The sequence below is a fragment of the Lolium rigidum genome, chromosome 3 (genome assembly GCF_022539505.1).
Source record: "Lolium rigidum isolate FL_2022 chromosome 3, APGP_CSIRO_Lrig_0.1, whole genome shotgun sequence".
In the NCBI taxonomy this organism is placed as follows: Eukaryota; Viridiplantae; Streptophyta; class Magnoliopsida; order Poales; family Poaceae; genus Lolium; species Lolium rigidum.
In genome coordinates this window covers 176179988-176194322 of record NC_061510.1, presented here as the reverse complement: position 1 = coordinate 176194322, position 14335 = coordinate 176179988, and the positions used below count along the sequence as shown (strand labels likewise).

The following is a 14335-nucleotide window of genomic DNA, read 5'->3' as shown; positions in this document are numbered from 1 at the left end:
GATGAAAGCTTGTGTCGCCATATATCCAGCTTCTGGTGTCTTTGGAATAATATTCCCCCTTGTATCTATCGACATAAAGGACATGTCGAGGTTTTGGACTAGGTTCTCCCTCTCGGCCTCAGGTATATGCTGCAGCCGAGACCTTGCCCTATTTCGAGCTGCTCTGTGACTATCTCCTCCCGAAGTACCTGATTGTCGACTCAACTCAGCTCTTCGCATGCTTGACTTGGAAGCCGCGGCTTTCCTCCTATCCAGCTCAGCTCTCTATTTTTCGACTTCTCGTCCAGCACGGGCAAGTCTATATTGGTATGCTTGTAACTCTTCAGCTGTGGCGGCCGTAGTCATCGGCTCCGTGCCGTCGATAGCTTTTGCGACTCTGTCCCAAACTGCTTGCGGAAGTTGTACCACCTGTCGTGTTGCAGGTCCAACATATTTGGTTCCCAAACCTCGCGTAAGATCAGCGGGATCGATGTACGGATTTCCCGCATCACGGCCTTTGATGTCTCCTCTTGTGGGCGACTTGCTTCTCCAATTGCATAAATTTGATGATATTTTTAAGTTTGACCTTTGTTGGAAGGGAAACGCTTCTATTCCCCCGGGGGATCAAGCGTTTGATCGTCCGGGTCGACAGGTGGCCACGTTAGCACGTACGTGTCCCTCTAGCTATTGAACCGAACGAGAGGGAGAATGGGGCCCACCACGTTCTCATCGAATCTTATCCTCTCCCCATCCCGTCTCCTCCATCGGCTCCGGCGGCTGCAAAGTGGATTCCGGCTCCGGCGGCGACCCTCCCGGCACCCCTTCCTCCACCACCTCCCCTAGCGACACATCTCCGCCCTTCAGCAGCTCGCGCCACCACGTCTCCTGCAGCTCGCGCGCCGGTGGATGTCCCCTGCAGCTCGCGCGCCCCGGATTTGCACCGCCGTGCGCCACCGGAGTTCGGCCGCCGCTCCCTGGATTCTCACCGCCCGCGCCACTGGAGTCCGGCCTCCGCGCCCTGGATTCTCACCGTGGCGCGCCACCGGAGTCCGGCCGCCGCGCCCGGGCGCCACTGGAGTCCGGCCGCCGCGCCCTGGATTCGCACCGCCGCGCGCCACTGGAGTCCTGCCGCCGCGCCATGGAGCTCCATCCCCGAGCTCCCCCCTCAGCAGCTCGCGCCTCCGCGTACCCTGCAGCTTGCGCGTGGATGCATTGCTACTTTGGTTTTGTGGTTTCGCTACAATATTCTATTTTTTTGCTACAATCTCTCCGGTGAAAATCCATTGGAACTAGGTTTTGCTACATTCGTTATAGGTGTTTGCTACAATAGTATATTTTTCTGCTACAAATTCTCCGGCGAGGTCTCCGGCGAGTCTCCGACGAGGTTGGTTTTGCTACAATATCAAAAAAAGGTTGCTACAATCTTTGTGTGTTTTTGCTACTATAGCATAATTTTTTTCTACTAAGTCTCCGGTGAGGTTACCGGTGGGTCTCCGGCGACATCTCCGGCGAGACTCCGGCGAGACTCCGGCGGGTCTCCGGCGAGGTCTGTGTTTTTAGGTGAAAATAGAGTTTGCTACAATTAAACCATTTTTTGCTACTTTGGTGCATTATGGTAGCAAAAGTGGGAGAGAGGGCTGGTTGGTTTGATCGAACGGCCGGAAACGTTCCGGATCTGTTGATCGGACGGTTGGGGACCAGGGGGATTAGAATTCTAATCCCCCGGGGACGCTCAGCACGTCCCTTGTCGGAATTGGTGACACTATCGTTTAGATCGACGAAAACCTTCCTGACATGGATTTGTTTTTTTTTACTAGGTGTATGTCGATAACTACACAATCACGCGGGCAACCAGCTGCGATTCTATCGATATCACCGTACAAACGGCAAAACGATAATGATAGGCGAACGTTGAAGCCGTGATTTATGCTGAGACAAAACTACCGACGCCGCGTGAAACAGCAGCCGCACGAGACGAGTGGCGAGCAAATCCACACTGACTGACAGATGGGCCAACAGCTCTCCGAGCCCACATGTCCGCGCTGTGCGTGTCTAGCGATCGCTTCGCTGACTGGGTCCATTCCAGACGCCGCCGCCGCGTCCTCCTGCTCCGTCCCCCTCTCTGTCCTCTGTTGATCTCTCACAAGAGCTCCGGCTGAGGTAGGAGATAAGGGAGAGAGAGAGCGCGATGCGGAAGCTGGCCTCTTCCTCCCTGTCGACGTTGCCGTCGCCTGAGATGGCCGCGGCGGCGGCGTTGGCGCTGGGGGGCTGGTGGGAACAGGTGAACGGGTCGCCGGAGTGGCAGGACGGCGCCTTCTTCTCCCTGTCCGCCGCCTACGCGCTCGTCTCCGCCGTCGCCCTGGTATACCACTCAAACCATGTCCAAACCCTAACCTCGCCCAACCGCTAATCCCCATCTGAAATGCGCCGGCGCTGGGTAACTTTGACTGCTCGATCTGAATCTTTGATGTGCCAAATTGGGCGGTCGGGATGCTTAGTCTTACGGGGATTGGTACAGTTTTCTGCTTCAAAAGTGCGTTCTTTTGGGCGACATTCCCTTTTTTGCAGGGTGTCATTCTTTGAAATCGACATACACCTAGTTACAAAAACAAGGCCACCCGTATTTCCTTTATTATGGGTTGAATAGGAAATGCAAATGTTTTGCGCTGGCACCCCAGTTAGTAAATCATGCAATTTGTAAATTTGCCGTGGTTACTCTAAATTGTTACTGTGCCCGGAGAGAGCAACAGAACTTTATATGGTAGCTGGTGCTGATTGGCAGAGAAGGATCAGCGACAAAATTATGTGTGCTATACAAAATTGGGAAAGGAATAGGTGCAATAATAACTGAAAAGGGCTAAAAACATGAACACAGACCGGTAGAGTATCGAATTTTATCAGATTGATCATCAGAGAGCAAGGATACCTGTTTATATAAACGCAGGCCAACTGTTGTAGATACTAAATAGCCATGCCAAATGGAGGGGAACTGCATCCCAAGCTGCCTCAGGCCATGTTCCTGTTCCGCTGCTGCCACGAGCTATGCTAAGCCAATCTGGACCCATATTCTTGTGACATCCAGTTTACATATTAATGTCTTGTGTTGTTGCCTGTCACTCAATTTAGTGTTGTCATTCTGAAACTAAATGTATTATTTCTCTGGGTGATGTCTTGCTTCTGTAATCTCAACCTAGCTCACTAGCCATGATGAAGGTGCAACTGAAAAATCCTACAATTTGAAATAATATAAAAGCAAATAGAACATATTATTCCACCTCAGTAAGTATAAATTATATGTTACTAATTCTTAATACACCTCAACCTTTTAAAATACTTTGCTAATCACCAAAATAATGAATTTTCTTATCACTGAGTTCCTGGCTGCATCAGCGAGAAGAACTGAAATTGGCCTTCTCCCTCAGTAAGGCCAAAGGCCGCCACAGATTTTGAGCTTGCCTGGCTGGCTCATTCAGTCCTGGACAATAGTAGCAACCCAGTCCCATAACCAGGTGATGACCTTCTAGATTATGGACATCCATTTGAAGCGGCGGAAAGTCTCTTGGACGTTTACAATGTTGGATGGTACCATGCATGCAGCTGTGGCTGCTGGAACATATGCTGAAGTATTGGTAGATGTACTTGTTTCACTCATTCTGCAGTATGGTACCATCCACCACAGACCACAGTGCCAAAGCTGGCTCGACTCAATCTGGTTTCTTTTTCGAGAATACGATTCAATCTGGTTTCTCTTTGATCGATTGCAGCTCCATACTTAATGAAAATCCCCTGGTGGACATTACAACGCCGTTCTATTGTTTAATCTCGTCATCACAGGATAACTTTTTTGGCACAAGGTTTTGTTGCCACGGAGCTTGGATAATATTCCAGTCTAAAGTGCCAATCAACTCACTAACCTGCTGGAGTCACAGTATCGTGGAGAGTCTTTGATTAGGAAGAAGTTCGAGACTATACTGTTCAGTGCGAATAATGAACAAACAGCTACTACTGGGCCAATAAATTCCCACATAATGTTGCATTATTTCTTCTCCATTAAAAGGATTTACATGCACACTGAAGAGTGGCATTTACTATAAGTCTATAACTACTTCTGATCAAGTAGTTTTTCTAAATTTGCACAAATAACCTTGATTTTTTTAGAATGTTGTGTTCCTATTTAGTTTTTGTTTGGACAGATGTTGTTTATTGCTATTGATTCAATGAAATGCTATTTTTTTTGTTGAAATGAAATGTGATGTTATGTTATGCCACTAAATTCAGTTTTTGATCCACAAAGTTCTACTCTTTCATTATTTCCACACTCACATATTCTCCCTTTGTACAGGTTCAGTTGATCAGAATTCAGTTGCGAGTGCCTGAATTTGGTTGGACCACACAGAAGGTTTTCCATCTCATGAACTTCATCGTAAATGGCGGTAATTTTCTGTCCTTTTAATACACTTCTCTCCGTTGAGATATCTTGTCACTAATTATGGGGTGCCTCTTGCAGTTCGTGCTGTCGTATTTGGACTTCATGCACATGTATTCCTGTTTCAAACAAAAGTAAGAACCACTCACAGATTCACTTAAGTTGATTGGTCTGAATTCTAAAAATTGTTGAGCTCTTTTATGGCCATATAGATTATTCAATCCTGTTAGACTAATAATTACGAGAATTTTATGCTTGCAGTTCATAATCATATTTTCATTTATAGGGTGTTCAATTGAGCTTCACCCCAACTTTCCGTGTTGGTTTGTAGTTTGATTGCTTAACTGAACGCTATGTTTCAACAGGTGTATACTTTGGTGTTATTGGAGCTTCCTGGTCTTTTATTTTTCTCAACCTACACATTACTTGTTCTGTTCTGGGCAGAAATATACCATCAGGTATTATTCACATATTGTATGTTTCCTTTTCGTAAATTTAATCCAGGAATTAGTTGAGTTATTTTTCTTTTTTCTGTATCCATTCCAGGCTAAGAATCTTCCCACGCGCAAGCTAAGGATTATATACATCGCCGTTAATAGCTGCATTTATGTAATTCAGGTTGGTTTTTACCTAGTCAGTCATTTCAATTTTTATAAACGTTTTTCTTGAATATTGTTGTATTCAATGAACCACAGTAAAAGCATTCTTAGGTCAGTTGGATTATTTTTGTGTGTTGAAAAATATATTTTATGTTCCTAATAGTTCACAGTTTATCTATTCTGTAACGTAGTTGACCACTAATACAATACAAGATATATACAGGTTTGCATTTGGATATACCTTGGGATACATGATAATCCTCTGGTTGAGCTTGTGTGTAAGATATTTATATCAGGTAATTTCTGTCCTTTTCGTTGAATTTCCCTTTTATATTATTAACTGTGTAGTTTGTTGATGGTCTTTTGTTCATTTGCAGTTATATCCTTTATAGCTCTCCTGGGTTTCTTAATATATGGTGGAAGGTAGCTAGCTGTTTAATTTGTTTTGCACATAGTGGGCCTTGTGTGATTGATTTATTTTGAAGGTGTGCTTTCTTTCCCTTTTGTGTAGGCTGTTCTTCATGCTGAGGCGCTTCCCGATCGAATCAAAGGGCCGCAGAAAAAAGCTTTATGAGGTCATGACAGTACTTTTTATCGGTAGCATCTACGCATTTGCTTGTCTGTTAGTAGGCTGTTCTGCAGAACAAATGCTTCCATGGGGCTTATCTGCACAGAAAATCTTACTTGAATGCTGATATATCCCAGTAAAAGTTAACAACATCATACTTATAGATGCATGGGTGTACTTAGTTGATCTGTTTTTCCCTTGTACCTGTTCTTGTGCTGGTAACTGAATGTGCTAACTTTGCTTTCATTAATTGTCTGTCAGGTTGGAACCGTGACAGCGATTTGCTTTACCTGCTTTCTGATAAGATGCATCGTGGTGAGTATACTCACTTGGTACTTTTTGCTCAGCTCATGTGCATATTTTTTTCAAAATCGAAGCACTTTCAGTGTTGATGCCTTTTTAATAACTGGTACAAAGCATGGACACTCAGACAGTCATATGTAAACACTTGTTGAACATGAGATGTGAAATCAGCGAATGATATCGAGTGTTGAATATGAAGCCATGCTATTTTATCTAGTGTATATATTTTGTGTTTCCAGTTGCGTGTTCTGTGTATATTTTTTTTTAATGCGTAATTTGTATGGAATTTGCCAAACTGCATTTCGAATCATTATTGTCAAATACCAGACATACTTTGATTCTCTGTTCACAAACCTAAATGTCTATCTTGGATTAGATGAGCCAACAGTTTAGTACATTTGGTTTGCTTAAGCTCTACATGTTTTATCCGGTTCTGTATTTTGTGTATTTTTTTAGTATTGCTAGTGTTAAATTCGCAATAAATCATATGAAAGTAATTTAAACTGTGTTTAGCACGTAATGTACTAAATGGCACCTTAAACAAGGCAACAATTTAGATCACAATGGTTCTATTTACTGGAGGGAGTATAATATTTTTTTTTATTGATGCAGTCCCGAAACAAAATTGACCAACAGTTTTGACTATAACATATTTGTTGAACCCAACCAAATTATAATATTCTGCAAGTCCTTTTTCAGAACCACCTTTATGGTTTTGATATCCAATCTGAATTTTGTAACTGTATCAGTAGCCCAAGTTTTCACGGTTTAACAGCATGTATCCCAAAAGGTACATGCTTACGGAGTATAATAAATGAATAAGCTAGAACGTTTCATGAAGTGAGTTTAGTTTTCTAGACTTGTCTGTACACCGTATACCCTCAACAGCCTATATATATATAGTTCGTAAACCCAGTATGGGGTAAAACACATGTCATTTTTTCTTCTCACCGGTTTAAGTTTATAAATTTACCCTGTATTTGTTTTGGTTATAGATGGCAGTGTCGTCATTTGATACTGATCTATCTCTTGAGGTCTTGGATCACCCAATTCTGGATTTCTTTTACTATATGGTAAGTATATTATAGTCCACTTCCTTCATATTTGTGCCACTTGTATTCTGATATGTGTATGCCCTCTACAGTTGACAGAGATACTGCCATCTGCCCTTGTCCTATTCATCCTTCGCAAACTTCCTCCAAAACGAGTACCAGGGCAGTACCAGCCTATTCGTTAGTGGAGCAGATTATGTCGCGCCAAGAGTCCCACATAACATTAAAATCCTCGAGTTATGTTTGACAGAGGCTGAAGTTTTTCTATTTTGCCTTTGCCCATAAGTCTGGGAGGTTATATTTCAGATTCTGAGAATATTTGTGGCCTATTCATACTTATGGTGCCTAACGAAACTAACAGTCTGAGTCGGAATATATCTGAGTTTAAATTGAATTTGTCCATAAATCATGTTGGCACTTTGTGGGGAGGATCGCGTTGGCACTTAAATCTGCTAGATATTTGTTGGCTCAGAATTATTTTTCTTGTACTAATAGAAGTCATAGATTTGGTTTCCTGTCCTCTGGTTACCGCGGTCACACCGCTTTCTGTAACCATATCTTCAAATAAAAGAAAAAAAAATCAAGTTATCCTATACATGGATTGAGAACATAGCATGTTGCCTGATTGCGTTGTAGGAAAAACAAATGATGCTATATTCTCAAAAGATGGATTCCTAAACATATGACAAAGACATGATTACACACTATTAACCTGATAAATACAAGAAAATGGATATACAACTGTACAATGATGGGGAAATACTCCCTCTCTTTCTCAGTACATTGCATATGAATTTTCATCAAAGTCAAGTTTGTAAAGTTTGACCAAGCATGTAGAAAATGTCGACATTAAAAAAATACCGAATGCATACTATCTAAAGTATTTCCGTGATGATTCTAATAATATTAATTTGATACCATAGATAGGGAGGTGAAAAAAGAAGAGAGCCGTGGAAAGTATAGAATAAAGAATCGAGAGAGAGGGAGAACAATCATGAGTCTTGTAACAAAAATATGGTCTTGCTAATATTTAATCGACTAGGAATTAATTTCATGATCAGTTAACTTCTAGACCGTTAGATTTGGTCATGATTCGTTCTTGCTATAAGTTGTAACATGGATTGCTTGATTCAAAAAAAAAAGTTGTAACATGGATTGCATCTAAAATTTACCACTTACATATAAGTTGCAACTAAGAAAAATATCTGAGCAGTTGGATTGATTGTGATTCATCTAGTCATGAGTTGCAACATGATTGCAGATGAGAAAAAAAGCACAAACTATTGATTGTTTTGGTATTCATGTTAGTTATAAGTTACAATATAATATTGATTGTTTTGGTATTCGTGTTAGTTAGTTATAAGTTACAATATATATCTATATAAGTTAATTCTTAGTCGACTAAAAAATAGTCAAAACTGACCGCGGTACTTGTTGCCACTGGATCCAGATCCAAAGGTGTAGAACGGAAGGGTAGGTGGTAGACAGGATGAGGTTAACTTCCCTCCCCTATCCCCTTTCTTGTTCACCGGCGGTACCGCCCCTCCTTTCTTCCTCCTTCCGCCTGAAGCTACGAGCCTGCAACTGCAAGCAACTCCTCTTGCTTCAGCTCGCCTTCTCCACTGCTTCTCCCAGAGAGCAATTCGATTCTCTTGCGCACCAGAAATTGATTCGCCGTCCGTTGCCTGTCCTTCTTGCCCCTCCTCGCGCCCACCAAATGCTTGTGGTATTGCCACAATGTCCTTCGCAATGCAACTAGCTTCCCACCCCCGCGCCTCACTTCAGGCGACCGCTTGGCCATACAATGTCAGCCCCCCGGCGCGGCGACCGCGGTGGCCGCGCCACCGTTTCCGGGCCTCCGACCAAGAAGGGCTTTTGACCGCCCTGCGCGAGCAGAAGGACCCCGAGTCGGCGCTCCGGTTGCTGAACTCGGCACTCGCGCGGGACGACTTCGCTCCGAGCCGCGACGTCTATGAGGAGATCATCGGAAAGCTCGGGACGGCAGGCGCTTTCGACCTGATGAAAGTGCTCGTCAGGGAGATGCGGCAGGAAGGACATGAGGTTAGCGTGGGCGTGGTACAGTCATTCGTAGAGAGCTATGCACGGCTGCAGATGTTTGATGATGCTGTCGACTTGGTTCTGAACCAGCTTGACATGTTCGGTATTCTGGCGAACACAGTGGTGTTCAATCACCTTCTCGGTGTTCTTGCGGAGGGGAGTAAGATTAAGCTCCTTGAATCGGTGTATGCAGAGATGAGCAATCGGGGTATCAAACCTGACGTTGCCACTTTCAACACAGTGATCAATGCATTGTGTCGAGTCCATCAGGTTAGGACTGCAGTCTTGATGATGGAGGAGATGTCTAGCCACGGTGTGGCACCTGACGAGGTGACGTTCACAACATTGATGCAAGGGTTTGTTGAGGAAGGGAGCATCGAGGCGGCACTGAGGTTGAAGTCACGGATGTCAGAAATGGGATGTTTACCGACAAGTGTAACAGTCAACTTGTTGATTAACGGGTACTGCAAGCTGGGAAGAGTGGAGGAGGCTCTCGGTTATATACAGCAAGAAATTGCAGATGGTTTTGAACCTGATCAGGTCACATTCAATACGTTCGTTAATGGTTTGTGCCAAAACGGGCATGTCAATCATGCCCTGAAAGTCATGGATTTGATGCTTCAGGAGGGCAGTCTTCCAGATGTTTTCACCTACAGTACCGTCGTAAACTGTTTGTGTGAAAATGGGGAACTTGAAGAGGCTAAGGGAATTATAAATCAGATGGTGGATAGCGGTTGTTTGCCTGACACTACCACCTTCAATACTCTCATTGTTGCCTTGTGCACAGAGAATCGACTTGAGGAAGCCTTGGACCTTGCACGCGACCTTACGGTGAAGGGGGTCTCTCCAAATGTTTATACTTTCAATATTTTGATAAATGCTCTTTGCAAGGTTGGAGATCCTCATCTTGCTGTTCGATTGTTTGAAGAGATGAAGAGCAGCGGATGCACCCCTGATGAAGTTACATACAATATATTGATTGACAACCTGTGCTCATCGGGTAAGCTTGCTAAAGCTTTGGATTTGTTGAACGAGATGGAAGTTAGTGGTTGTCCACGCAGCACAGTGACATATAACACTATAATTGATGGGTTATGCAAGAAACTGAGAATAGAGGAAGCAGAGGAGGTTTTTGATCAAATGGATCTAACAGGTATTGAAAGGGATGCAATCACATTCAATACGCTTGTTGATGGCTTGTGCAGGGCCGAAAGGGTTGATGATGCAGCAGAACTTATTGAACAAATGACAAGTGAAGGGTTGCAGCCTAATAATATCACTTACAACTCTATTCTAACTCATTACTGCAAGCAAGGAAACATAAGTAAAGCTGCTGATATTTTACAAACTATGACTGAAAATGGATTTGAAGCTGATGCTGTTACATACGGAACACTCATTACTGGTCTATGCAAGGCTCGTCGGACTCAAGCTGCTTTGAAGCTTCTTAGAGGCATGCGAATGAAAGGGATGAGGCCAACTCCAAAAGCCTACAACCCTATGATTCAGTCTCTGTTTAGAGGAAATAATGGCAGGGATGCTCTGAATCTTTTCAGGGAGATGACAGAAGTTGGTGAGCCTCCTGATGCTTTGACGTATAAAATTGTTTTCCGTGGTCTCTGTCGTGGTGGAGGGCCAATTAAAGAAGCTTTTGATTTCTTGGTAGAGATGGCAGATAAGGGTTTCATACCAGAGTTTTCATCATTCCATATGCTAGCTGAAGGTCTACTGAACCTGGGTATGGATGATTACCTCGTAAGTGCTATTGAACTAATTGTAGAAAAGGCCAACTTCAGAGAGTCTGATGTTTCTGCAATAAGGGGATATCTCAGGATCCGTAAGTTTTATGACGCATTAGCAACTTTTGGCCGTATCCTGGAGATCAACAACCCTCGGTGGACTTATCGATGATCTGTCCAAATACACGAGAAAGTAGTATCTGGGAAAGTACTGAGTACATGAAAATTTTGCTGGTTAGTTCATCAGGATACATATCTTGAATTAATTAGAAATAGATGACTATGCTTGTTACTTGGTGGGGTTGAAGTTAGTATTTAAAGATGTGTATCTTCTCTTAGAAACTCGTGGGGAATTATTTATCTTCATTTCTGTTGTGAACTCTCTTTTTAATCTTTCTATTTTCGAGGTGCTAATGTCAGAATATTTTGCTGCCTTCTCAACCAAGTCTTCATTTATCATTACTACTAGTATTATTTATTCATTTAATTATGTTTTCTCGTAATGGTACGGCTAGAAATATTAGCAGCAACCTACATTCTAACTCCTAAAGTTCTACAGTACTTATCTCTCCATTGACCGTCTTGAGAACGCACTCGCATAGGGGCTTCAGTTTTAGCATGTGAAATTTAGTACTATTACAAAAGACTAGTTTATGCGCCCAGGAAGAGGGAACCAAATTAGGATTCCAAGTTGAATAATGCTGTGCATGTGTACATGTATTAGTAAGGTTTTGTACATAAATACATATATTGGTAAGATTACTATATGAACTCTGGCAACCATCTGCGTATTTGAAGTGCATTGGAGGAAAAGTTCAAGACATTCTTTGAGGTATGTATCAGTGAATCATAACATCCTATTTCCTTTCCTTTCAATTTTTCATCAGATGAATCGTGTGTGTGATGTTTGTGATAACCATGGACATATCATTGCCAAGTGGGAACGGAAGTATGTGCTTTTCACCTTAGCGGACTAATTGCTGTTGGCAGGTTCTTGCTGAATCCAAAAGCATCTGCCTCTTTTTTTTTTTTTTTTTTTTTTTTTTTTGAGAAAATAGTAGTATCTGACTTTTGTTTGCATATTCCTTGTGAGGAAAACCACAGCGGGATCCAAGAGAAACTCGAGTTTTATGTGGTTCTCATACAGAAAGTTTTTTTTTTCCTTGAATGTTTTGAATTACATTATCACGGCATATTTGAGTACTGAAAGAGAAAACATAGTATGTGGACGCTTTGGAGATAACGTCAAGGAACAAGTGTACATGGATACCTCTTTTTTTTTGAAATGTAAACCACACTTTATTAAGCAAAGCAAGCCCGCCTCATTAAAAACCTTCCAGTCCCCTTGGTGTCCTGGAAGGAAAAGAGTGCGTCTGGTAACTTGCCCGCGATCAGCACAGAGTATGGTTACAAAATACAGTCCTGAGCAACAGCAGCCGATGCGCAGATCAGAGATGTGCGCAGATCAGAGATGTACCAAATAAAATACCACTATCACCCGATTTACCTAGATGAGCTAGACTATGAGCAGCACAGTTACTAACCCTATCTATCTTGCTTACAGTGATCTGAGTGAAAATTTTCAAGAGCTCCCTAGCCTCCTCGTACAGACACCAAAAACCTGATCTTTCAACAGTTGACGTAGTGATGGTCTGAACCACACGAGAACAATCAGATTCAAGCGTGGCTGGCCATCTGCGCAGATTGATAAGACGTTTTAGTCCAGCAATGACTGCATGGATCTCAGCTTCTTCGGCACTAGTGCAGCCCTTGATCGGCATCCACTCCGACATGATAACATGGCCATTATGGTCCCTAATGATGACACCAATACCCGCCGTCCTTGATAGAGCATCCTAGCCTGCATCAACATTGGCTTTAACCTCTCCGATCTGTGGAGCTACCCAGGCGCTGGTCGCATCCGGGCCTGCAGGGAAGCATATTTCGGCCGAACGACCACCTAAAACATGCTTTTAGAACATCTCTAGCTGATCCAGATAATCCCGTATTGCAAAATTATATTCTGGTATACTGAAAACCAGCTTAAGATAATCCCGTATTGCACAATTGTTTTAGGGTATACTGAAACCAGCTTAACGTATACAAAATTTCCTTTCAGGGATAGATACCGGAAAAAGGCTCTCAAAACCACATGGGATCCACAAATGACATTTCTCCCGTATCCCATCTTCCTTCCGTCAATCTTGATTTTCCACTAATTCCTCGAATCAGACCTCAATATGCACCTTGCAGCCACGCCCTCCCGCCCAACCCATCTCCTTCTCTTGGTCCCTGCCCATGCACGTCTTCTTCCTCACAATGAACATGCCAATCGCGGTCATCGATCGATGTCGCTTCCATGCGTCGCCACCTGGCAACTGAGGGGAGGCCACGCCTCCACCCACCACCCAATGCACATGGACGCCAAGGGCCACGGGATCTCCGCTCCGACCTTGGAGGTCCAGTCATGGTGATCGCTGCTGATCTCCACCTTCGATGCCTCTCTCTCTCTGTCAAAGATGGGGGGGGGGGCCTAGATTTTGGTCGAAGCCGACACTGGTCGAGCGATAGTTGGACATGAAGTTTCCGTCCCGCCAAGTTTCGAAGTGCCTATAAAAATAAATATAGGGCATAAACTTTGGGACCTATCGCCAAAAACCTCTAGGCCCAGTTTTTTCTTCTCATGCTCTATCATACTATCTTGAGGTGTATAAAGAACTCTTTATTTGATTGCATGCTCTAAATTTTAGTCAACCATAGCTCAACTCATGAGACTATCATGACACCGAATTAGAGCCATATCCTGCACTCAAGATCATAATCATTCATTGCTTAACACATAAGCTAGAGCACGGCTAATATTGTGTTCCACATAAGAACTCCATATTCATTTCCTCTTCTTAATCATATCACATATATGTCTTCAATCGATGATTGCGATGCAAATACTCAAGATATATCTTTATCTTCATGGCATCCATACTTGAATCCAACACATGGACTACAAGTAGTACATATGGAATATTCCTTCATATAAACTCAATGAAAACATTAGTCCATAGGGGTTGTCATTAATTACCAAAACCACACATAGGGGCAATGTACACTTACAATCCCCCCATTTTGGTAATTGATGACAACCCCAACAAGAGGGTTTATATAATAAATATTAGAAACAAGTATGCAACTTATCCGAGAATAAGTTGTATACAAGAGGTTGTATTTGATATGGTCAAGTGACACGAAGCTACTAGCCCATATCAAAACCATCTCTACTCACACAACTACAACTAATGCAAATGATGTGAGTAGAACCAACATATATAGAGCAAACTCCCCCACAATGTATGCATGTGTGATGAGCATAAATTCATTGCATACATTGTCAAGATTAAGCTTTGGGAGAGTTTTCAATATATAATCAACCATGCAGGACATAATAAATATGGAATGCATGAGAGGCAAAACACTTAAGCACAAACCAAACTTAAGTATAAAATCATTCCCTTAAACCCTCTAAATAATGAATATTAGAAACAAGTATGCAACTTATTCAAGAATAAGTTGTATACAAGAGGTTGTATTTGATATGGTCAAGTGACATGAAGCTA

The 14335-nt window shown here is 42.8% G+C and overlaps 2 protein-coding genes across 2 annotated transcripts; both read left to right on the top strand.

Moving 5' to 3' along the window:
- The first annotated feature begins 2043 nt into the window (after positions 1–2043).
- On the top strand, positions 2044–7333 carry LOC124702736 (tobamovirus multiplication protein 1-like). The gene is made up of 11 exons (XM_047234893.1): positions 2044–2341; positions 4322–4412; positions 4487–4539; positions 4771–4863; positions 4952–5023; positions 5228–5300; positions 5382–5427; positions 5516–5579; positions 5834–5887; positions 6871–6948; positions 7020–7333. Exons 1-11 carry the CDS (start codon positions 2168–2170, stop codon positions 7110–7112), a joined length of 891 nt encoding a protein of 296 aa, XP_047090849.1. The 5' UTR covers positions 2044–2167; the 3' UTR covers positions 7113–7333.
- Positions 7334–8664: 1331 nt separating this feature from the next.
- LOC124695848 (pentatricopeptide repeat-containing protein At3g53700, chloroplastic) lies at positions 8665–11165 on the top strand. Its single transcript, XM_047228658.1, has one exon. The coding sequence runs from the start codon at positions 8665–8667 to the stop codon at positions 10894–10896; it is 2232 nt and encodes a 743-aa protein (XP_047084614.1). The 3' UTR covers positions 10897–11165.
- The last annotated feature ends 3170 nt before the right edge of the window (positions 11166–14335 follow it).

Bases quoted from the DNA above. Each gene is read 5' to 3' on its own strand.
- LOC124702736 (XM_047234893.1), top strand. From the start codon at position 2,168: ATGCGGAAGCTGGCCTCTTCCTCCCTGTCGACGTTGCCGTCGCCTGAG. The intron at 4,413-4,486 runs GTAATTTTCTGT...TGCCTCTTGCAG, and splicing joins GAACTTCATCGTAAATGGCG to TTCGTGCTGTCGTATTTGGA. The intron at 5,301-5,381 runs GTAATTTCTGTC...GTTCATTTGCAG, and splicing joins GTGTAAGATATTTATATCAG to TTATATCCTTTATAGCTCTC.
- LOC124695848 (XM_047228658.1), top strand. From the start codon at position 8,665: ATGTCCTTCGCAATGCAACTAGCTTCCCACCCCCGCGCCTCACTTCAG.